This window comes from Heteronotia binoei, chromosome 4 (assembly GCF_032191835.1).
Source record: "Heteronotia binoei isolate CCM8104 ecotype False Entrance Well chromosome 4, APGP_CSIRO_Hbin_v1, whole genome shotgun sequence".
Lineage (NCBI taxonomy): Eukaryota > Metazoa > Chordata > Lepidosauria > Squamata > Gekkonidae > Heteronotia > Heteronotia binoei.
The window spans coordinates 139449542-139472255 of record NC_083226.1 but is presented as its reverse complement, the minus strand read 5'-3'; the positions used below and the strand labels follow the sequence as shown (position 1 = coordinate 139472255).

Genomic DNA, 22714 nt, shown 5'->3' with positions numbered 1-22714 from the left:
GCCTCCAGGTGGGGCCTGGAGAGCTCCCATTTTTACAACTGATCTCCAGCTGGCATAGATCAGCTCCCCTGGAGAAAATGGCTGCTCTGAAGGGTGTACTCCATGGCATTGAACCATGCAGATGCCCCTCCCCTCCCCAAACTCCACCCTCTCCTGGCTTCACCCCCAAAGTCTCCAGGTATTTTCCAACACAGACCTGGCAACCTTAAGGTGGCCTCTGTAGCACTGAGGTCTCTGTCCACCACCAGCTCCATTCCCAAATCTCCAGGAGTTTCCCAACCCAAATTTGGCTACCCTATACCTCATCCCCTGCCGGTGGCCAGAGAGGACCCAGTAATCATATCAAGACTCGTGACTAGACCTGCAGTGTTACAATGCAACCCTAAACCCACGGACTGTCAGAGACATAAGAGGACTCCGATGAGACTGAGTGCTTGAGCAGCACCAGATCCAAGCCGACAGGTGGCACTGCACCGCAAGAGAATCCATTTCGGGAAGGGGGTGGGAAAACAAGGAAAAGTGTCCCGTCTTCCTTTCCGGTTCTCAGCCTCCGCGGAGCGGTTCCGGCGGCAACTGAGGACGTGGCCCTTAGCGCAGCCGCCGGTCCGCCTCTTCCTGTTCCGCTGCGGGCCGAGGCCTGCCTGCCTGCGGACTTGGCTTTTGCCTTGTTCCGCGGAGGATGAGGAAACCCCGCGCTGGAGGAGGTGGTGGCGGCTGACGAGGCCTGGCCTGAGACCCGGCATGGAGGAGAAGTTCAGCGGCGGCGAGGTCGTGGCCGGAGGCGGGCGGCTGGGGCCCGTGGATGTGCCCAGCTCCCGGTAACTGCTCCTCTCGGGGAGGGCTCGGCGAGGAAGGAGCCGCAAGCGCTCAGGGTCCGCGCCTGTGGGTGGCCTGGGGAGGGAGCTGAAAGCTGCTAGTGGCCAGATGGCTTCCTTCAGAAGAGGGTTGCAAAGGAAGGCGCAGGGGGCATCTGCATGGTCGTCCTGGGAACTGGTTTCTTGGGGTCGTGTGTCCTGCAACTGGCAGTGGGCTCTAGATTTTCGAAATAGTTGTTGCTTGTTTTGCTATCAGTGCACCTGTTACTTTACAGTGCTTTGAAAGCATAAGGCAGAGCCTTTGCTTTGCGTGCCGAGGGGCCCACGTGCAGTCTGTGGCATCTCCTGTGAAACAGTTCAGGTACACTTGAAGCTGCTTTATACTGAATCAGAGCACCAGTCCATCAAGGTCATTGTTGCCTACTCAGATGGGAAGTGACTCTTCAAGGTCCCAGGTGGTGGTCTTTCACAACACTTACGATCTGATCATTTTAACTGGAGATACCAGGGATTGAACCTGGGAATCTCTGCCTGTGAAGCAGATGCTCTACTGTTGAGCCATTGTTCCTCTGTAGGTAGTTTGGTATGAGACAGTAAATGGGGAAGGACGTTTGTGATCCTTTAAATGTACTTGGTCTTAGGTTCAACAGGAATGAGGTCTAAGGATTGTTCCATAAGGTAGAGTTTTGAATAAAGATCTGGAGAGAGAATGACACTTGGTATTTCACAGGTATTTTGGGAGGTAGTTTCAAACATATGGAGAAGCAAAGAAGATGCCACCAGAACTGGTTGTTTCTGCTGTAAGCAACTGTATGTCTACGTCATATCATTTAATAAACAGTATAGAAAAAAGAATTTTTCATGTGCAGGCAGTACCCCTCATGCTCACTAGTGCTCTGGTGTGGCAACAGCACCTGCCACATTTTGACTTCTACACAAAGGAGACTTGTGGCGCCTTCTTGTTCATGAAGCTTATGTCACAATGTATTTGTTAGGCTGGAGAGTGCTATAAGACTCCCTGTAGTTTTGATTAAAGCAAGCTTACATTCCCTGTTATGGGAAGGTAAAGATACAGGAGTCCTGCCCTCCTGTGCCCCGGCTGCCTTTGTTCTGAGATTTTGTATCTAACATTGTGTTAGATGAGAGAAATCAATAGCTGAGATCTGATGTTGGGTTCTTCCTCTTCCTAGCTCTTACGGCATACACAGAAGTTGTGCAATTTATATTCTGTAAACAGAATATGCAAAGTTCCTGCATGTGTGTGTGAATAGCTATATTGTATATTCATTGAGGAATTATAGCTAATGTGTCCAGCGGTTTACATGCACGGAAATCATGCTGGAGTCCCATAAGGCCTGTACAGAAATGTAATATGTTACTCAACCCTTAAACGTTCAAAAGTCTTCTCAGGATATGGGCAACCATTTTTTTAAAAAAGCTTCTTGGAGTGTCATAGTGTTATAAGATGCACAGCAATCTGATAGAAGGGTATGCTTCTATCAGATTGTTGTACAATTAGTAAGACTATAATTGAATAAAACTTTGTTGGTCTTAAAGGTTCCCCTGGGCTCTAACTTCAGACCAGCAGGGCTGCCCACCTTGATCTGTGTTTATGAACATTTCAACCTTCTTTGTCCCATTCACCCTTTTAAGTTCATTGTCTGGTTACTTTCAAATTCTGTAATAGTCTTTATTTTTCAAAGCAAGGAATTGCATGATGCTGTGTTGACTGTGTGAACATCAGCAGTGGCCCATAGACTTTTTGCATATTTACCACAATGCATTGCTTATGGATCAGTCCAACCTGACACTTAACCACTCACCCGGACTGAATAGCAATACTTTTTTTTTTGCTGAGGATGGTTCAAGGCCCACAGTTCAATTTCTGTGATGCAGTGTGTGTTGTCCATGGGACAGCTGTTTATCAGTCAGTAATGCTGGTCAACACCTATCCTGGGGCAGTTCTTGAAATTTGCTACCCTAGAGCAGGAAGTCAATACCTCTGTAGTGCACTGTGAATCAAATACACAACCATATTGACTAGTCAGAACCCCACAGAGTTTGATAGATGACATATGCCAGGTGTAGGTGTTGCTTATTTCAGAACATTATAGTCCAATAATGCTTTGAATACTGAGTAGGCCTATAGACCAACAGTGCTTTATAGATCACATTCTTTGGCACCATAGACCAAATAACATTTTAATTATCAAAACAAAGAAATGCTTTGATAAAATAGCCTTAAGAATTGAAGATTTGTGTTGTCCACTGATCCTGTGCTCAGAACACTAGCCTATTTTCAATATACTTTATTTTATAATATTCTGTATCCTTTTTGTGAGATTACCAGCATTTCATATTAATTTTCATTCTTTTTTCCCCAGGCTGACCAAATATATTGTGTTGTTATGTTTAGCTAAGTTTTTAAAGGCTTTAGGATTATTCGAATCCTATGATCTCCTGAAAGTAGTCCATCTTGTACAGTTTATCTTCATAGTGAAACTTGGGTAAGTTGAGTTTTCCTTCAGCGTTCTACAACTTTTTTCATGTGCTGTTGAAACAAATCTTATATTGTAACTTCAAGTATTTTTTCATATTCCTAGATTAGAGGTGTGCCCACTGATTCCACTCCCCAACCCCGTAACATGTTGTGCTTGCAATATTTAAGGGTAGTCTGAATACTGAATGAGCAGTTCTGCCTCCTGCCAGAAGAGATGCAGCAATATTTGATTAAGCAATAACAATCATCTTTTTTTGGGTGAACTGTAGACAAAATTGATAACAAATGTCATAACCCACTTTTCTAACCAGTTTTATTATTATTTATTTATTTTATTTTATTTATATCCCGCCCTACCCCACCGAGGTGGGCTCAGGGCGGCTCACAACACAAAAAGCTAACAAAATCAATTTAAAATACATTAATAATACATTAATAATTACAATTATACAGTAAAATACATAAAATACATATAAAATACATAAAAACACATAAACTCATTTCAGTATGTACTATGCTACCTTCCTTAAATCAATCTTCAATATTCCAGTATTGAATAATCTGATGTTCAAGTTTTAAATATTCAGGCATTCCGATAACACTTAATTATATGCCAACCGGAAGAGGTCTGTTTTGCAGGCCCTGCGGAACTGTTCAAGGTTCCACAGGGCCCTCACCTCCTCCGGGAGCTGATTCCACCAACAGGGAGCTGCAATCGAGAAGGCCCTGTCTCTGGTCACTTTCAGACGGGCCTCCTTTGGCCCAGGGATTGTAAGAAGGTTTTGAGACCCCAATCTTAGCACTCTCTGGGGAACATGTGGGGAGAGACGGTCCCTAAGGTAGGCAGGTCCCAGGCCATAAAGGGCTTTAAAGGTCATAACTAGCACCTTGCACCGAACTCAGTATGTTATCGGCAGCCAGTGCAGTCCCCGAAGTCCCGGCTGAATGTGCTCCCGTCTAGGGAGCCCTAACAACAGCCGGGCAGCGGCATTCTGCACTAGCTGCAACTTCCGGGTTCAGCACAGGGGCAGCCCCATGTAGAGGGCATTGCAGTAGTCCAACCTCGAGGTGACCGTTGCATGGATCACTGTTGCCAGGTCGTCGTCCTCCAGGTAAGGAGCCAACTGCCTTGCCCGCCTAAGATGAAAAAATGCGGACTTGGCAGTGGCCGCTATCTGGGCCTCCATAGTTAAAGTAGGCTCCAATAGCACCCCCAGGCTCCTACCCTGTGCGCCGCTGACAGAGGCACACCATCGAGGGCCGGTAAGGGAATTTCCCTCCCCGGATCACGGCGACCCAGACAAAGGACCTCTGTCTTCGACGGATTTAGCTTCAGCCCGCTCAGCTTGAGCCATCTAGATACGGCCTGCAATGCCAGGTCCAGGTTTTCTGGGACACAGGCAGGCCGGCCGTCCGTAAGTAGATAGAGCTGGGTGTCATCAGCATACTGGTGGCAACCCAGCCCATACCTCCGGGCAATCTGGGCAAGAGGGCGCATGTAGATGTTAAACAACATCGGGGAGAGAACTGCTCCCTGAGGGACCCCGCAATCCAGCGGGTACCTCCGGGACAGTTCACCCCCAATCGCCACTCTTTGTCCCCGACCCTTGAGGAAAGAGGTAAGCCATTGTAAAGCCAACCCCTGAATCCCCACGTCGGCAAGACGGCAAGTCAGCACCCGATGGTCGACCATATCAAACGCTGCCGATAGGTCTAACAACATCAGTACCGCTGAGCCGCCTCGGTCCAGATGCCGCTGGAGATCATCCACTAGGGCAACCAGCACTGTCTCCGTCCCATGACCCGGGCGAAAGCCCGACTGATGGGAGTCAAGAACGGAAGCATCTTCCAGTGGGGACTTAAAGCAGCTTATACTCCTCTCCTCTATTTTAGCCTTATACCAACCATCCTGTGAGATATGGTAGGCTTGGGGTATGTCACAGGTCCAAGGTCACCTAGCACGCTTCTACAGCAGAATGGGGATTCAAATCCAAGTCTTTTAAATTCTAGCCTTACATTCTAACCACCATACCACACAGGATCTGATAGGTCTGGGAAGTTGTTAAATCCCCTTTCTTTTGTAAAGGAGGGGATATTTCCCACCCTCCCTGTGATGCCTGGCATCTCATGAGTAGAACTTTTGCTTTTGTTGCAAACAGCAGATGAATGTTCTGGAGCTAATCTGAGCCAGGATGTTCTGATTTGCATCCCAATCATCATCCTGAAACTGGTAACCAATTTTCAGGCTCCTGGCTTTATGTTCTGATGAGTTATGCCTGCCACAGATGGGAAGATGCTTTTTTTTATTATAAATTCATAATTGAAAATACCAGGCACATATACTTAATCACCAAAGCATGGTTTGATGATTAATGTCTTGTGATGACTTCTTTCTCATATCTCTTCAATATATGTCCGTGCTAACACTAAAAAATAGTTCACAGCAAACCTAAAGTGTAAAATCCTGGCCATCAGTGTTCACAAACTAAGATTTGGGCTAATTATAGTTTGCTAAAATATAGATGTAATATGGGTGTAAGTTCCCACCGGTTAGAAGAGTGGGGTATGAAGGGTAGAGCATATCACTAACCATCTTCATGTTTGACACTTGCCTATCTTGACTGATCCCATTCAATTGAAGGGGAGTGGACACTTGGGTCTAAGAAGTGGTCATGCCTTGTTAAGAGGGTATTAGAAGGAGAAAAATAATCGTTAACATTAACCATGTAAGTTTTATTTACAAGAAGCAAATAAGTAAAAAAAGCATGCAGTCACCACATTCCCCAGTAGTTTTGAAGATTCTGGAATGTAATGTGTGGACCAACCTGTTGAGATTCTAAAGGAAATGCTGTAGTAGAGGAAATAAGGTAATTTGTAAAGCAACCCCCCCAAGAGTGTTTGAAACTAGTAGTTCAATGTGCATTTTGTAAAATTTTGTGAGGTGTTTATCGGAAAAGAAAAATATTCTGTTTATTTTTTCTAATTTTGTAGTTATTGTAATGTCACTTGATCTAACAAACATCCCTGCTCACATAGGTCTGCATTCGTTATGGTTTTGTTTCAAAAACCATTTTCTTCTGGAAAACCTATAACCAAGCGTCAGGTAAGTAGAATATTCACTACTAGTAAGCACCACCAGAATTCCATGTTTTATATAAGAAATGTGTGCTTCTAAAACATAAGCCTTGAAGTTGTGTTTTTCTAAGAATGGAAAATATATTGCTAACTCAGGGTTACGGCCCTATGGAAATGCATGTCAGTGGTTCAACTGCTTCGGTGTTCTTAATGGATTTGTTCACAAGAGAACTTTTGAAAATTTCATCCAGTGGGAAGGCTTCATGCTTTTATCAGTTTGATACATTCACAGGCTGAACAGCATCGGTTCTTACCTTTTTTTAGTTTTTGGAAAAGTCTGACATGCTCAGTCACACAGTTCCTTTGCTGCTAGCAGATCCAGCAAACTACCTACACCAAAGGGGCATTCCCAGAATGCTTCCTTTACACTTACATCCGGAAACAGCATACCTCTGAGATCAGTGCTAGAAGATGACAACAGGCCTTGACATCGTTGCCCTGTTTGATGGCCTTTCTGGACAGCTGACTGACCACTGTTTGAAAAAGGATGCTAGAATAGAAGGACCACTGGTGTGATCTAGCAGGGCACCTCTTATGAACAAGCTGGAGTTTTGTGGGCCAACAAAAAGTGTATACAATTATATGATATGAATACATAATTATATGAAGGTCCTTTAAGGTGGAAAGGGGGGTTGTACAATAGCAAAAAGTCTGATATTCCAAAGCACTGTGAAAATTAGTTGAAAAGTCTGAGGGTGTCATTGCGGTGCTTGTTAAAACACAGCTGCAAAGTATCAATTTTTTTGAGGAAAACTAAAGTTAAAAAGAAGTATCTCATACTTAAAAAAAAATTATTTGGTATTCAAAACGTGTGCCTGTATGTTAAAGTATTTTTTCTTGCAGTGGGTGAAAATAATTAAACATGCTGTTGGTGGCTGCATAATTTCACTCTTATGGTTTTTTGGCCTCACCTTATGTGGACCTCTAAGGTAAATATATATCTTCAGAACTGTTCTTGGCAATTGTGTGCATAAGTCAGGGCATTGAAGACATTTGATTTGGGAACTTGCCTGCTTATCTAAAGAATAAAGCAAACAGGAATTAAAATGAAAGATCTTGCTGCAGTAATAATTCTGGCTGGTGTTGAGTACATATCAGAAGGCTCTTTTGAAGAGCACACTTGTTTTATATACAAAATGCATTTATGTTTGTTTTTCAGCCAAAATATGGCTCTTGAAGCAGCTTACAGCAGTTAGAAAATTTCAAATTATATACCATTTCAGTGTTCAGAGAAGGAATTCTTGTTGAAATCTCGGTCCAAGGGTGATTGGCAAAGTTGCTTCCTCTTCTTATTCTGATTGCAGTGGTTGTTGATAAGGGGAGGGGGTGGTACTTAGCAAGAGCCAGATACAGTGGAGTGTTCGTGTGTGTTTGTCTTGTATTTTAAACCAGTTAAGTTATACATCTGTATTTAACAGGGTCAGGATAACAGATAAAATTGCCAAAGTAAAAAAATTCAGCTCATCTGTGAAGCAGTGATTCTAAGAATATAAATTCCCTTCCTGTTTCCTCATACAGCCTCATGTCAACACTTCTTTAGCACCAGCATAGTACACTGTAGCATACTGGGTCTCTCTGTTACTAACGCTAATTGACAATGCTGGAGAAATCCATGAAACAGTCTACATCAAGCTTCTGGCTTGACACAGACTTAAAACTCCCCATAAGACAGAATCCGGAAACTCTTCTTGGTCTCTAAGATTCTACCGGACTTGAATATAACTGTTCCTGCTGCAGTCCAGCACAGCTACCCTCTGAAAGTCTCCCCAGTGCTTGTCGCTGACTGTGTAATTTCCATTTCCCTTTGGATGTTCATAGGTATGACAATAACTCCTTTTCTAAGAAAGCCTGTGAACATGGATGGTAGTTAGACTGTACTAGTTCCATGCTGCTGTATTTAAGCAGCAAACAAATACAGGTGTAGAATGGGCTATGTTAGATGAAATCAAGGGCAAGCTCAGGCCGTTTTAATGTTACAAGAGTTAACCTAATAGTGGCGAGGTGTTGCAGAATGCTAAAATCTGCCTTTTCCTCTTCCAAATGTAAAAGAAGTCAGAATTATTAGTTTCTTGGGGAGAGCGCTGGAGAATGGTTTGAATTAAGCTGTCTAGAATAAAGGTGGTGGCCTGGAACATACTTGTCAAAAAGATATTGTCCATGTGCCTAGTTAGTAGGAATCTGGTAATCCTTGATTATTATTAATTAGAACTTCACATAGCTGTGTAACAGATATTTCATTCATCCCCCCCCCTTAACTCTTTGCCCAAGTATTATATAATTGACATTTTTTGACAGCAACAATGTCTTGGTTTTCAGCAGTGCTCACATCCTTTGGTTTACTCATTAGTGTGTCAGAGTTAATTGGAATTACAGCTCCAGACTATCTGATGTGTTATTTGTGTTATTCTGAGTTTTTGTAGCATTTTAGCCTGATCTGATCACATTTGTTAGTTGGTTTTCAACTTCTGAAGTTCTCTGAATGTTTAGCACAATGAAAGAATGTATTCTTGCTAACAGTTTTACTCTGCAGCCTGTACTGGAATGGCTGGTAGTGATACGAAGGGCCCTGCCTTGTGGCTTCTCAGGATGCTGCTAGAATCTGAAGGAGCCATCTGTAGTCTCATCAGGAGCCTCAGGTGATATGACTGACAGTTTGCCTGCCTTAAAATCGATGTTCTAAAGTGAGGGTTTGTATCTCTTATTTTGCAGAACTGTATTGCTCTTTGAGCACAGCGATATTGTGGTCATTTCACTGCTTAGTGTACTGTTCACAAGTTCAGGAGGAGGCCCAACAAAGGTATGTGTGTTACTTCATAAAAATAGATGATGGTTAGTCCAAACCTCTTCCACATGTAGAACTATAAGAACTGCCATAGAACCTGTCTGTTAGCATTACTTGAACTGCAGCGTTGTATACACACTGATGTAAGCATTTGCCCCATTTTTGTATCCGGCTCATTATGTATTGTAGTCACTTAACCGAAGAGCCCTTCTTGAAGACTGAAAAATTCACAGTGCCATCCCAGGCAGTTGGTTTCAATGGGTTTCAGTGGGAATAACTTGGCACTGTAGAGTCCCTCTTCCACCCCAAGTTAGACCTCATTTTATTGTGCATTATTTGCATATCTGTTTGAAGTTTCTCTGCAGTTTCAAAGGCCTACCTTCCAAATAAATTATTGCTGACTTCTTGCTTTTCAGACAAGAGGTGTGGCATTTTTCATCATTGCTGTGATCTGCCTGTTGCTTTTTGATAACGATGACCTCATGGCTAAAATTGCAGAACATCGTATCCTTTCAAGCCATGTAAGAGGGACAGAATTGCCTTGTTTTGGCTGGCTCTCCTGGCGTACTTCTGGCAGTTTTTAAGAAATCATAACTGGCACAATTGATGCTCCTGTACTGTGTCTCTGTATCATTTTCCCACTAGGTAGGCTGCTATCATACCTTGTTAGGAGGGTGAGAAAGATATCTGTTTCCCCCAGCAACATTATGAGGTCCCTGCTTTCACAGAAGTAATGCCCTGGAGACAAGGGGCAGGATCTAAACTTTTATGAGCAAAAGGAGTGTGCAGCAACAGATCCTTCCTGGTTTTGTCTTCTTCCAGCAATCCCTTATTCCTGCTGCTGACTGAGCAAAATGCCATGAGGCATGGGGAAGTAGACTGCAGGAAGAATGAGAAACAGGGCAAAATACTTGAGTACCATAGCACTTGTCTATACATTGTGTCCTTTGTAATCATATGAGAGAATTTAGCAGGATAGTACAGATAGGGGAGGGGAGCCCCGTGGCACAGAGTGGTAAAAGCTGCAGTATTGCAGTCCAAACTCTGCTCACGACCTGAGTTCGATCCCAGCAGAAGCTGGGTTCAGGTAGCCAGCTCAAGGTTGACTCAGACGTCCATCCTTCCAAGGTTGGTAAATGAGTACCCAGCTTGCTGGGGGTAAAGTGTAAATGACTGGGGAGGGTAATTGCAAACCACCCTGTAAAAAGTCTGCCATGAAAACGTCCTGATGTGATGTCACCCCATGGGTTGGTAATGACTCGGTGCTTGCACAGGGGACTACCTTTACCTTTTTACAGATAGGGAAAAGGCCATGGTTCAGTGGTAGGCCATCTGGTTTGCATGCAGAAGATGCATGGTTCAATTCCCAGCATCTCCAGTCAAAAGCATCAAGTACTAGGCGATAGAAAGGCCTCTGCTCAAGACCCTGAAGAGTCGGCTCCACTGAGAGTAGGCAGTACTGACCTTGAGAGCCCAGTGGTCTGACTGAGCCCATGGCATTGTCAGGTGTGTTCAGTCAGGTCGCAAAACTTGCTGTGTTCCTTCAAGAGGATTAGTTTTCCTGTTCTTCCTGCACGTTTAGTTGAGAGAGAAGGAAAATCTGCTTCTGCAGACTCCTGTTTGTGAATGTTTGGGTGCAGCCCACCTGTTGAAGCCCACTACTCATCCGTGTTTCAACTGTTCTGGAGTTTGTGCTTTTTCTAGCATATCTGAAGAAGAAAGATGTGAACTCACCACCAATGGCCCACCTTTCTGTTACAATTCGTTCAAATATTACCACTTTATTAATGTTCTCTTTTCTGAATCTCAGTTTTGGTTCTGCTCCACTTTGATGGAAATAGTTTCTCGTTTAAATGACAGTATATTATTTCTGATATTCAAATAAACCATTGTTCAGTAAGCATCCCCCCCCCCTCCCGGTTTCATGACATTGGCTAATTTAGTTTCAGAAGGTTACATGAATTCTTTAACTCTCCTGTAGTTTCTCTTACTATATTTGTATTGCTCTCTGTTTTGCTTCCCAGAGATGGAAATTCTGTTTGTATTTAATCATGACCTGAGGTAGAATTTTGTAGCACATTTTCCTGACCTTAATTTCTTCAGCTGAAGGACACCATGACAGTGCTCTGACACACATACTTTATACAACCATTGCTTTCTTAGGAGTTGCAGATCACAAGGTAAATGTTGTGGTTTATAATGTATACTGGATTGTTGTGCTCTACATGATGATAGGAAGCGGAATTAACTTTTATTCTGGTAGCATATGGGAGCAGTACACTTTTTGCAGTTACCTTTAAATTTTCTTCTTTGGTATTCTCTTTCAACAACAGCTTTTAGGTATGCCCAGCATTTGCATGCTGAGACCAGAAGCCATTACAATAATGATTAATCATCATATTTAGTCATTGCATTGGATACATACTTCCAGTTTCCTTTTCCTGCTGCATACCTCAGTTTGCTTTTCTCACTGCTCCAAAACAACATTTAGGGGAGTTCACTCAACTGCAGAAGGTGGTGGAAGGCAGGACCATTCATTTCCACTAATGGAAGTGCCTTGCTTAAGTGTTAATTTTTGTTTGGATCCAACCCGTTGATGATATCCCTTTGAATAAGATAACTACGTTTTATACTGCTTTCCTTCTCTTACCTCTAGGCACAAACTCAGGAGTTGATCTTGTCTGTTGGAATGTCTGCTACTGACACCAGGGTGGGGGGGGGTGGGAATCTAATAGAAGTGAGATAAATTGCTAGGTGTTGTAATTAATGAACTCTTGTTACGTAACCTTTCATTTAAAAAGACTAAACACAGAGAACAAATCAAATAAGTTTAACTGCATGCTTGGAGTGGCAATCACCATAATTTATTATTATGATTAAAAATACACTTGTTATGTAATATGCTACTGACCATTTTATTTACTATATCCAGTGTGCAGCAATTCACCTAGTATTTTTTGCCACAATTAACACTGGGTTAGCAAGAAAGGAGGAAATTGCTGTTCATGACATGTATCCAGCCACAGGTTTCCTCCCAAGAATAGCATTTCTGTTTGTGGAAGAAGGGTTGCTGATTTTCACCATTTCCTACCTCCTACTCACATCTCCACTTTCATCCCTGTGTCCTTCTGAGAATCCACTGGCTGCACCCCCAAGAACAAAATTTAGTGGGCTCAGTGTACTGCAGCCAGAGGGGGAAGTGGGAAAGTCCTCCCCAGAAAGTTCACAGATGACTGGAAACCTGCCTGTATAGCTTCTGTGACACATAATGAGCAGAAGAAGTTTTTCTTGTCAAGTCCTTATATGAATTTGAACAAGTGCAAAATATCTGATTTTTTAAAAGTATGCTAATTGGCATCTGTCTCTGTTTTCAGGGTGGAGTACTTCTGCTTGTATTAGCATTGTGTTGCAAGGTTGGCTTTCACACAGCTTCCAGAAAACTCTCTGTAGATATAGGCGGAGCCAAACGCCTTCATGCATTGTCTCATCTAGTTTCTGTTATCCTCCTGTGTCCCTGGGTGGTCATCTTGTCTCTAACAACAGAGGTAAACAACAACATTGAAAACAATTTAGCTTTGAAATGGTCAAAGCTATAAATAATGCTGTGAGATAAAATGCAACAAGTTGCAGCTGTTTCCAAAACCCTGATCAAACACAGAAGTTTTGACAAGTTTTCAAAGAATACATAAGTATTTGGAAAAGAGATTCCATAATTAAAGCTAAATAAAAAGATTGGTTTCAAGCCTCTAAGAGGTGAGGCTGAGCAGAGCTTCACCTAACCATATAGTGCTTATCTGGGAGAAGATGCCAATGTCTTAAATCCTGCTTGGAAACCACCTGGTAACTGATACAATCTGAAAGTGCTGCTGGTTTAAAGTTGTCTGCAGTTGTTGATGAGAAACAAATATCTACTGTGCATTATTAGGCTTCTAGACAGCTTCAAAGACCAGCCCACATAGACTGCATTGCAATTGTAGAAATCACCTAGCCATCTGTGGAGATTGTGTACATTCTTATCACCAGTATATCTAATACTCAGCATGGCTAGATCTGTAGATACTTAAATCCAGAAACTGGATATGTGGACAGACAAGACAGATCTTTCTACAAACCTGAAAAATGCCTCATCTGCAGAAAAATATATTTTTTAGAAATAGTAATAGAAGCAATGCCTATAGCTTTAAGAAATTAATGCCCTCACTAGCCATTGCATGCCTTTAAGCCTTTCTGTCAGTAAAGGATAGGGGGAAGAGACAGGGCCCTTTGCAGAGCTGTTTTGGCTTTTGAGGGGAGATTCATTGGGGCCACAAGGTGATCTATCATCCAACTTGCATGAGTTGCCCAGGCCTGGCTGCTTGCTTGCTGCAGCAGCCACCCCACAAAAGCCAGACAGAGGTTACTATGTTTGAGTAACAGCTTCTGTTAAAAGTTATAAATGACACAGTTCATGCCTTATCTGTTAAGAAATCTTAACTGCACAAGTTGGATAGGTTTGTTATTGTGTAACAAAATTTATTGTGGATACAAATTTATTTTGTTGCCTGTACTAAATGTTTTTTCCCCTTTTGATTGCAGAGTAAAGTAGAATCCTGGTCTTCTCTTATCATGCCTTTCACTACAGTTATTTTTTTCGTCGTGGTTTTGGACTTTTATGTAGAATCCATGTGTTCCATCAAGATGGAGGTCTCAAAGTGTTCTCGTTATGGATCATTTCTCATTTTCATTAGTGCCCTTCTTTTTGGAAACTTCTGGACTCATCCAATAACAGATCAGCTTCGAGCAATTAACAGACCAGCACTCCAGGAAGTCACAGAGCATGTTCTTTCTGGCGGAGTGGTAGTTAGTGCCATTTTCTTTATTTTATGTACGTCTTAGTCCTCATATTTAGAAGAATAGTAGTATATTGCTAAGACTTTTTCATGCATTAATAAGAAGGCATTGTGCATGCCTTAGTATAGTAAAATGTGTGCATGCTAGGGATTGTGCTAGACGTCACTTACATTATGTTCTTAAGGTGCCATTTGATTGGTCAGAAAGTTGTGCTGAGGTATTCTGGTATAAATCAGGCTGAGAACCTTTTCTGGTGGGAAGGCCACTTAGTTGCTTTTGAATTTCTCAGTGGGCTACACTGAAAGTGTTTTGTATCTGCAATAGGAAAGGGCATGTTCATGTGCACATATGGCTTATATGGCCTCCTTTCAATCATTGAATTGCTTGATGCTTCTAAAGCAGCTGCTTTTCCTTGGAAGCCCCCAACTTCTGGCTGCCCTTCCATGGCCAACGTGCCTGTTAACCCCACCCCCTTCAAATATCTCACCCTAATTATTGGGCTGTAGGGCCAAGGCTAGATAAAATTGTGGCATCAACAGGGAGTTGTTTGGGCCACTGATTCAGAGATTACCCACCTTTTGACCAAAGGCATAACTATGAATGTGCCAGACAGCTTTGAATTTGTACCATCTGGTAGGAGATTCCTATTGAAAGCTTACTGGGGTCACAGAGGGACCCAAACAAGAGTTCTGGTGAAATCCATGGGGAGCCTAAGGAGAAGCATTACAGAAGTGGCCATGTGACGAAGCACAGTGAGAGCCAGGGCTTGGGATAGGCAGCAAGAGGGGCCATCTCAAAATATGATTTCTTGGAGTAGGTCAGGACATCTGATATAGGAACGGGAGTGAGAGAGAATAAAAACCCAAGCATTTCCATTTTTTTCTAGCTTGGACAAAGGAGGGGTGTTGGATTAAGGCAGCAGAAGGCCACATGATTACCTCATTAGAACATGTTATATGAGAAGAGGAAATGCCGTTAAGTTAAAAGACAGATGTGTTTGGGGTTTCTTGTGTTAGAAAGGAGTGAGAATTATTGGTTGTAAGCCCAGAGATGGAGAAAGATAGAGAAAATGTTTGACAGAATGGTGGCTTATGGAACATGGCAAACAAGCATTGTAAGAGCAAATTACTAGCTGTTATGAAAGCCTTTGAAAGTTTTTTTCTTTGTACATAGCACTTGGGCTTATACAACCTTTTTTTTTTTTAGCTGCCAATATCCTCTCCTCCCCAACACGGAAAGGGCAGAAAGGCACTCTTATCGGTTATTCTCCTGAGGGAATACCACTATACAATTTTATGGGTGATGCTTTGCAGCATAGCTCTCAGTCTTTACCTCGATTTATTAAAGAATCACTGAAACAAATCCTTGAGGAGTCTGACTCAAGGCAGATCTTCTATTTTCTGTGCCTAAATTTGGTAAGCATACTTCTTGAAACTTGGGATGAACTTACGTTGGATTGGGTTAGTTTTAGAGTCACACATACAGATGTAAAATTATAGCTGGTAGGATCTCCCATGAGGCATTGAGACAAGTCTTTCAGTCTAAGATGAGATTCTATGCCCTTGATAATTCTTTGTTTTGTCCAGCTTTGTTTTAAGAAGGAGATTCTGCTGTCTACATGGGTCAGCAGACAAGACAGTGTAATCTGGTAAATTTTAAGGTGTAGAGTAACTACCTTGCATGTCACTGAGGATACTTAATCTAAATGTGCACCTGTTTTCTTTCTAAAAACCTAGAAAAAAATAAAAAATGAGAAAGATGCAGTCCTAGTGTGTATTATGTATAAGAAATATATCCTCTACTGGATTCCAGTAACCTTATGTTACAATGATTGACATTCTGACTGTTAGCTGCCCCGAGTCCACTTGCGGAGAGGGCGGGATATAAATTAAAGGTAATAATAATAATAAAAAAATATTTATATATCATTTTTTTGCTGAACAATGGGACTTTTAGGTGCCTCGGTGCAAAAATGCAGGTCACATCTGCAGAGTATGTGAACAAATGTATTTATATTAGCCGAGAGAATCTACTGTTCCATATATTTACCAGTACTGCAAGAATTCATGGTCGGGATCCAAAGAACTTTGACTCAAATGAGCCCCCAAAGACTTGCTTTTTCTTGAGCAGTAGCCCATCCATGCTGCAAGGCAGGCTGCTTTTTAACTTCCACTCAGTTTCAAAAGCAATTTGTGGAAAGGCATGGAAATCTGATCCCAGCATGATGATGTCTAAAATGAGGATCAGGGCTGGGCCCCAGTTCAATTGTGAAGTAGTCACACTGGTTTCTGCTGCTCTCTTTCATAGACTTTGGAGTGAGAAGGGACAGGAATAAGTCCTTTATTTCTCCAATACCTCCTTGTTTCTCTAAAAAAAAAAAGCAGACATTGAAGACAAGGATTCAGCATGTCACTTTGTACCGTATTGTTGCTCTGAATAGCATGCAAATGTTTTCTCCATCAGCAGAAAAAAGCCCATTCCATAAGAGAGTTTCAAAATAATGTTTACCATATGCTTTTCCAGTATGCAGTGTCTCATTATCAAGGGGAAAATCAAATTCTATGCACCTTTTATTCTAGGCTTTTACTTTTGTGGAACTATTTTATGGTGTGTGGACCAATAGTCTTGGATTAATCTCAGATGGTTTTCACATGCTTTTTGACTGTTCAGCTTTAGTCATGGGTCTGTTTGCTGCATTAATGACTCGATGGAAAGCAACTCGTATATTCTCCTATGGGTATGTATGTATGTTGAATAAATTATAAGGATTGATGCAAAGCATGCTGCCACATTTATCACTGCTTCAATGTAGTATTTGAACACAGCTGTCTTCCAGTCAGAGCTTTTTTTTTGTAGAAAAAGCCCAGTAGGAACTCAGTTTCATATTAGACCACACACCCTGATGCCGAGCCAGCCGAAACTGCGTTCCTGCACAAAAAAAGGCCTGGTTCCAGTAGAATCTAGCACAGTAAAACTTCTGAATTGTGAAGGGTAGAGTCTCTCCAGATGCACACATCTATCTCTTTGTCATGTTTGCATGTCTGCTGTAGCACACAGCAGTGGATTCTGGCTGCCATGTAATGTGTGAAGCAGCTTGTGATAGATTGTTTGATTGCAGAGGTAAGAGACTATGTTCTTGATGCTAACTGAAGCAAATTCCACATTGTTATGAAGGGCTGGGGAAATAATCTGAAACTGGCTTTCATGTGTTCCAGATGTTAAATAATTACATAATTGTAGACAGGCAGCACATTGTGCAGTAGCATATAATCTTGTTGGATCTGCATAAATTTTCATGGATTTTTCTGGCAGAATAGTTTGCAATTTTCGTTCAGTTCAGTACTTCATCAATATTTCTTAAATATTTTTTTAAAAAATTTCTCGCTTTCTCAATTGCAGGTATGGCCGTGTAGAAATTCTCTCTGGGTTTATCAATGGCCTTTTTCTCATGGTAATAGCTTTCTTTGTCTTCATTGAGTCTGTGGCCAGATTGGTTGATCCTCCAGATATTGACACAAATATGCTGACTGTAAGTTAGATAATCTTGAATTTACCCCTCTTGAGCATTCTTGCATACTGAAAATAAGGAATGTCAGTAGTGTATAGGACTGCAGATGTTTGTTTATATAAGTCTAGTGTAGGTATAACACTCTTGCATAAATGATGTTGGAGGATGTGCTTTGGGGTTGCATGCCCCAGCCATCTACTTCCTTACATGGGTAATGCTCCCATCAATCAGAAGTATGATCAGGGGTTACACTAGCACAGGTATTATCTATGGTTGATGCTAAGGGACAGTGTGGTTTCATTAGAAGACCTGGATTCAGGTCCCTACTTGAATCTATTTTTGGCTACTCTTGAGCCAGCGAGTCACTCTGTGAGCCTAACCTACTCCACAGAGTAGTTGTGAAGGCAGGATGGAGGAGGGAGAACCTTGTATGCATTTCTGAGAAAGACATGCTAAAGTAGAAAAAATATTCAAATCCTGACTAAGAATTAACACAAGTTAGTGATGGCCTTGATTAACAGGGATGTAGACATCACTCTTGGCTAAGCTTTCTAGGAGAACTGATGCACAACAAAAAAAATGTGCAGTCCTACAGCACTGTGTATAGCCCTGAGTTCTACATGCTTAAAGAAGCCAAAATATGGCTGCCTCTGGAGATGCTTTGTTCATAAGCAAAAGGAGGAACTGGGTTTTTTGCAAGTTAATACAGCAGCAACTATTTGAATATAAAACTTAACTGGTTTTTCTTAAAGTGCTATATAAATTGTTTTCTTGGACATTTGGAATGCTAGGAAATGGAGGTTAAAGAGGATTTTTCTCTCCCTCGTGCAGCCAGTCTCAGTTGGAGGATTGATAGTAAATCTTGTTGGTATCTGTGCCTTTAGCCATGCCCATTCTCATGGGTCTTCTCGAGGAGGATGTCCTTCACACGACCACAACCATTCACATCATGGGCACGGCCACAGTCACGGGCATGGCCATTCCCACAGTGATTATGGGCACAGTCATAATCATGGACATTCACATGGATCACTCGGTGGTGGCATGAATGCCAATATGAGAGGTAAATGAGCAGCAGTGAGTTTTTGTGAAAAGTAATCTTAACAAAAAATGCATACAAAGATGTCATACACTGAATCTGACCATTGATCTGACAGTGTTGTCTGTTCTGTGAGCAGCAGTAGCTTTCTAAGATCCCAGGTCAAGGTCTTTCACATCACCTTCTGCGTGATGGCTTTCTTCGGATATGCCAGGGATAGAACCTGGGTCCTTCTGCATGCTCTTCCACTGAGCCATTGAAGTTGTTTTAAAACATCAGTAGTGTGGTTAAGGAAACAAAGCAAAGCCCCTTGTATGTGAAGCTTCTTGTATTTTTAGAAGCAGTGCTGGCTTCCATCTGGATTAGCTGCTGTGTTGTCACATAAATGATCTAGAAAATGGTTTCTCTTTTGTTTTGTTTTTCCTTCAGGAGTGTTCCTACACGTTTTGGCAGATACTCTTGGCAGTGTTGGAGTGATTATATCAACTATATTCATTCAGCAGTTTGGATGGCTCATAGCTGACCCACTGTGCTCTCTCTTTATTGCTACATTGATTTTCCTCAGTGTTATTCCACTGATAAAAGATGCCTGTCAGGTGCTGTTGTTAAGGATGCCTCCGGAGCATGAGAAAGATCTGCACATAGCTTTAGAAAAGGTTCGAATTCATGTGTGTGTCTCAGTTTCTCTTCACATTTTGTCATAGGCTTCTACAGGGTGTTTAAGTACTGTTCTTTATATTGAAGTCAGCCACAATCTAGAAAGCAGCATCCATTTAGCGAGGTCCTTGAAGATTTTTGAGGTTTTCCCCCTTAAAAGCAGTGAGCTTTGCAAAGCTGGATATACAGTGCTGAGATGTGTTACACAGAGATACAGAGAAAAACACTACTATTTTTCAGAAGCTTCCCTTTCGGGCTGAGAACACCTTTAAAAACTCACATGTGCTGAAAGAATAAACCAAAAAGCAGAAGATCTTTAAATATTAGTTATATTTTAAGCAAGATTCAGATTTGTAATATAACCCTGATCTTGTGCGCTGTTAATAATAGCCTTTTTGCTTTATAATTTTGTCAATAGTTCAGTGAAAACTGACAGTAGGAATAAAATAATACCATATCATGGAATATTACAAATACTGTTAATGTCTGTTTCTGCAGATCCAGAAAATAGATGGTGTCATCTCCTGCAGAGATCCTCACTTCTGGTGTCATTCTGCAAATGTTGTAGCAGGCACGATGCATGTACAAGTAATGTCAGATGTAATGGAGCAGAGAATTATTCAGCAGGTAACTTGATGCAGTCATACTTTATGCATGGACAGGCTCTTACAGCCCCAGTTCATGCTAATGAGTGTTTCCACATGGATAACGTAGTCTGTGGTTACGGTTGCTGGGTGTTGCTCATTGTTTATCTTTTGTGAATGAAGGCTCATCCTTTTCCAGTGTGAAATTCTGTATTGCTTCAGTGGGGAGCATCTTCTGTGGGGTTAGGCCCAGCATACCTTGGATCCCACTTCTTTCCATGTTACCTCTTGTACAATCCCTGAGATCCACTAAGGATACCCTCTATACATGCCATCTATGTGTTGTGCCCAGGCAACAATGGTAAGAACAGCAACAATATCAGTGATTGCCATTAATTATGGAATTCTCTCCCCCACCACAGTCTAACCCAAAGCATCTTTTAAAATTGCTATGGGAAATTCAAGTAACTTCAACACTTTGTCTGAAACAAACTGAATAGAGAAGTTACTTTAACATCACCTTGAACCCTTATGGTGGTGCGGGCTATAAATAAATGGGGGTAAGGGTTCTTAATCCCTCCTGTTTTCTTGCATATCATTGCATCAGTACAATTGAGTGCACTGCTGTCCCTGCTCATGTAGCTCTTTATGGGGGATAGGATTGTGATGAAAGAATTCACCTTCAGAGTGATGCCCCTGTGAGCAACAAGTTTTCTAATGTACAAGCTTTGAAGAAACACTTGTCAGTGATTCAGTGCCATTGTTTTTATTTTGCTCAGGTTTCAGCTATTCTTAAAGATAGCGGAGTGAACAATCTAACGGTCCAGGTGGAAAAAGAAGCCTATTTCCAGCATATGTCTGGCCTCAGTACAGGATTCCATGATGTCCTTGCCATGACAAAACAAATGGAATCCATGAAATTCTACAAAGATGGCACTTACATAATGTAATTTGAAGCTATGTATTTGTATTATTTTGTCAGATGAATTTGCACATAATTGTACAAATGTACTATATATTTGGATTTTTTAGAAGATGTTACATACATTTTAATACCAGATCAAGAAGTTTAAAAAAGAGGTGGGACTACTAAAACATCTGTTGTATATGTGGAAATAATGCAATGTAAAATATTGTCTTTGGTGTCTATTAAACACATTTTGCTATATGAGTGTGGATGAGCATAAATATCTTCCGCCCTGGAGTATCAGTTATTTCCATCTCAAACTTAAAGGAAATAATTTTCCTTTGCATTTTTTCAAAATTATGTTGGCATTTTGTTGTTGTATATATATTTACACATTAAAATGAGTGCAAATACGTTTTTCAAGGCTTATTAGATACAAAAGAGTGTACAATTTTGTATTTGGCTCCTGTATATAATTCTATTTTCTAAGCATATTTTTTGTTATATTAGGGGAAATTGATTCTACCATTTTAAAATTTAATGAACCAGTGTTTTAAAGTGAAAAGGATAGTCATGTTGGCAACAAGTTAGGGAGAAATAAAACCTTTTTTATTCTTGCACTCAATGTTCCTGTTCAGTGAGGAGCTTGAAAAGCTAATCTGAACCACTATGTAAAATAAACATATATTTTATAAATAACTGAAAGTTGGCATTGCTTTAACTATAACCTAAGAAAAATGAGTCACTGTAACCTGTTCTCTCACAGTGATGGATAATTTAAGCTATGAATGCTGCCTCTCTCTACCACTGTGTTTTCAAAAGAATATTCCACACACATTTTCTGAAGAATTTTGATCTAGAGGTAAGTCCTACGGACATATCCTCGGCTTTATGCAACAGATAGTGGTGGGACTTTGAGCTACATATATGGGAAAACTTCCTTTCATTTTTGAGCAAGCCTTTGAAAAGGGAGGTGGATTAACAACTGTAGGTATTTGGGATGAAACTGAGTATCCATATTCTTTTTCAGACAGGGTTCAGGCCAGGTTATGGTAGAGAAACTACCTTGGTTGCCTTGTTCAGTGATCCCTCTATGCCTAGAATGCTATTTACCCCCATGCTTATTTAGTAGCTGTACCTGTTCTTAGAGAGTTGTTGCCTCATTTGGAACACTATATGCAGTTCTGGTCACTTTATATATAACAGAACAGTATCCCTAGTGTTCTTGAACAGCTCAGCAGTCTTTGATACTGTAGCCTGTGGTATTCTTCTGATCCACTGGTAGAAAGTAGGCCTGGGAGACACGGTGCCTAGAATGCCATTTACCACCATGTAGATAGAGGCAAGTGGGCAGCCATGTTGGTCTGAAGCAGTAGAACAAAGCAGGAGTCAAGTTCACCTTTAATACCAACAAAGTTTTATTCCAAGTTTTATTATTTATTGGCTGTTTATCTTATTACATATACCTAACCCATTTTCACTAATTTTATTTCATTCTTTTTTTTCCTAATGACAAACTAGAATTATGTTTACATGTTAAATAGTAAATTAGGTGGACAAGAACATCACTATCCAATATATTTCTCTTTTAGCTGTATTGACATACTCAAATAGGAATATTTTCTGTTTATCTCATTACGTATACTAAACCCATCTTCCACTATATTTTAATGTATTTTTCTTCTAATGGCAAACTATATATATGTTACATGTTAAAAGATAATTTAATTAGATGGGAAAAACTCCTGAGAAAGTAATGCCTTCTTTTTGACCCAGACTTATATAATAGAGTGATTGACAGACAGTCTCACATTTTAACTTATTACTGTTTTATTGCCTTCGCATGCTCATGCTACCCAGATCAAAGGTTTGCTCAATTTGTTAATTTTACTATTCTGTCACTGGATCTTAAATTTGTGCCATTTTGCATTCTAAACCACTGCCTACCAGTTATATA

The 22714-nt window shown here is 41.2% G+C and overlaps 1 protein-coding gene across 1 annotated transcript; it reads left to right on the top strand.

The window, feature by feature from the left end:
• Positions 1-598: 598 nt before the first annotated feature.
• SLC30A5 (solute carrier family 30 member 5) lies at positions 599-21018 on the top strand. Its single transcript, XM_060235875.1, has 16 exons — positions 599-818; positions 3200-3322; positions 6352-6418; positions 7294-7379; positions 9160-9247; positions 9649-9736; positions 11336-11412; positions 12607-12777; positions 13808-14096; positions 15269-15477; positions 16642-16799; positions 17462-17591; positions 18402-18633; positions 19039-19265; positions 19765-19893; positions 20630-21018. Exons 1-16 carry the CDS (start codon positions 742-744, stop codon positions 20798-20800), a joined length of 2322 nt encoding a protein of 773 aa, XP_060091858.1. The 5' UTR covers positions 599-741; the 3' UTR covers positions 20801-21018.
• Positions 21019-22714: the final 1696 nt, after the last annotated feature.

What these genes read in the sequence shown, in the direction of transcription:
- SLC30A5 (XM_060235875.1), top strand. Translation starts at nt 742, where the DNA reads ATGGAGGAGAAGTTCAGCGGCGGCGAGGTCGTGGCCGGAGGCGGGCGG. An exon ending in ATCTTCATAGTGAAACTTGG is followed by an intron (nt 3,323 to 6,351) that starts GTAAGTTGAGTT and finishes CTGCTCACATAG; the next exon opens with GTCTGCATTCGTTATGGTTT. An exon ending in ATTTTCTGTGCCTAAATTTG is followed by an intron (nt 15,478 to 16,641) that starts GTAAGCATACTT and finishes CTTTTATTCTAG; the next exon opens with GCTTTTACTTTTGTGGAACT.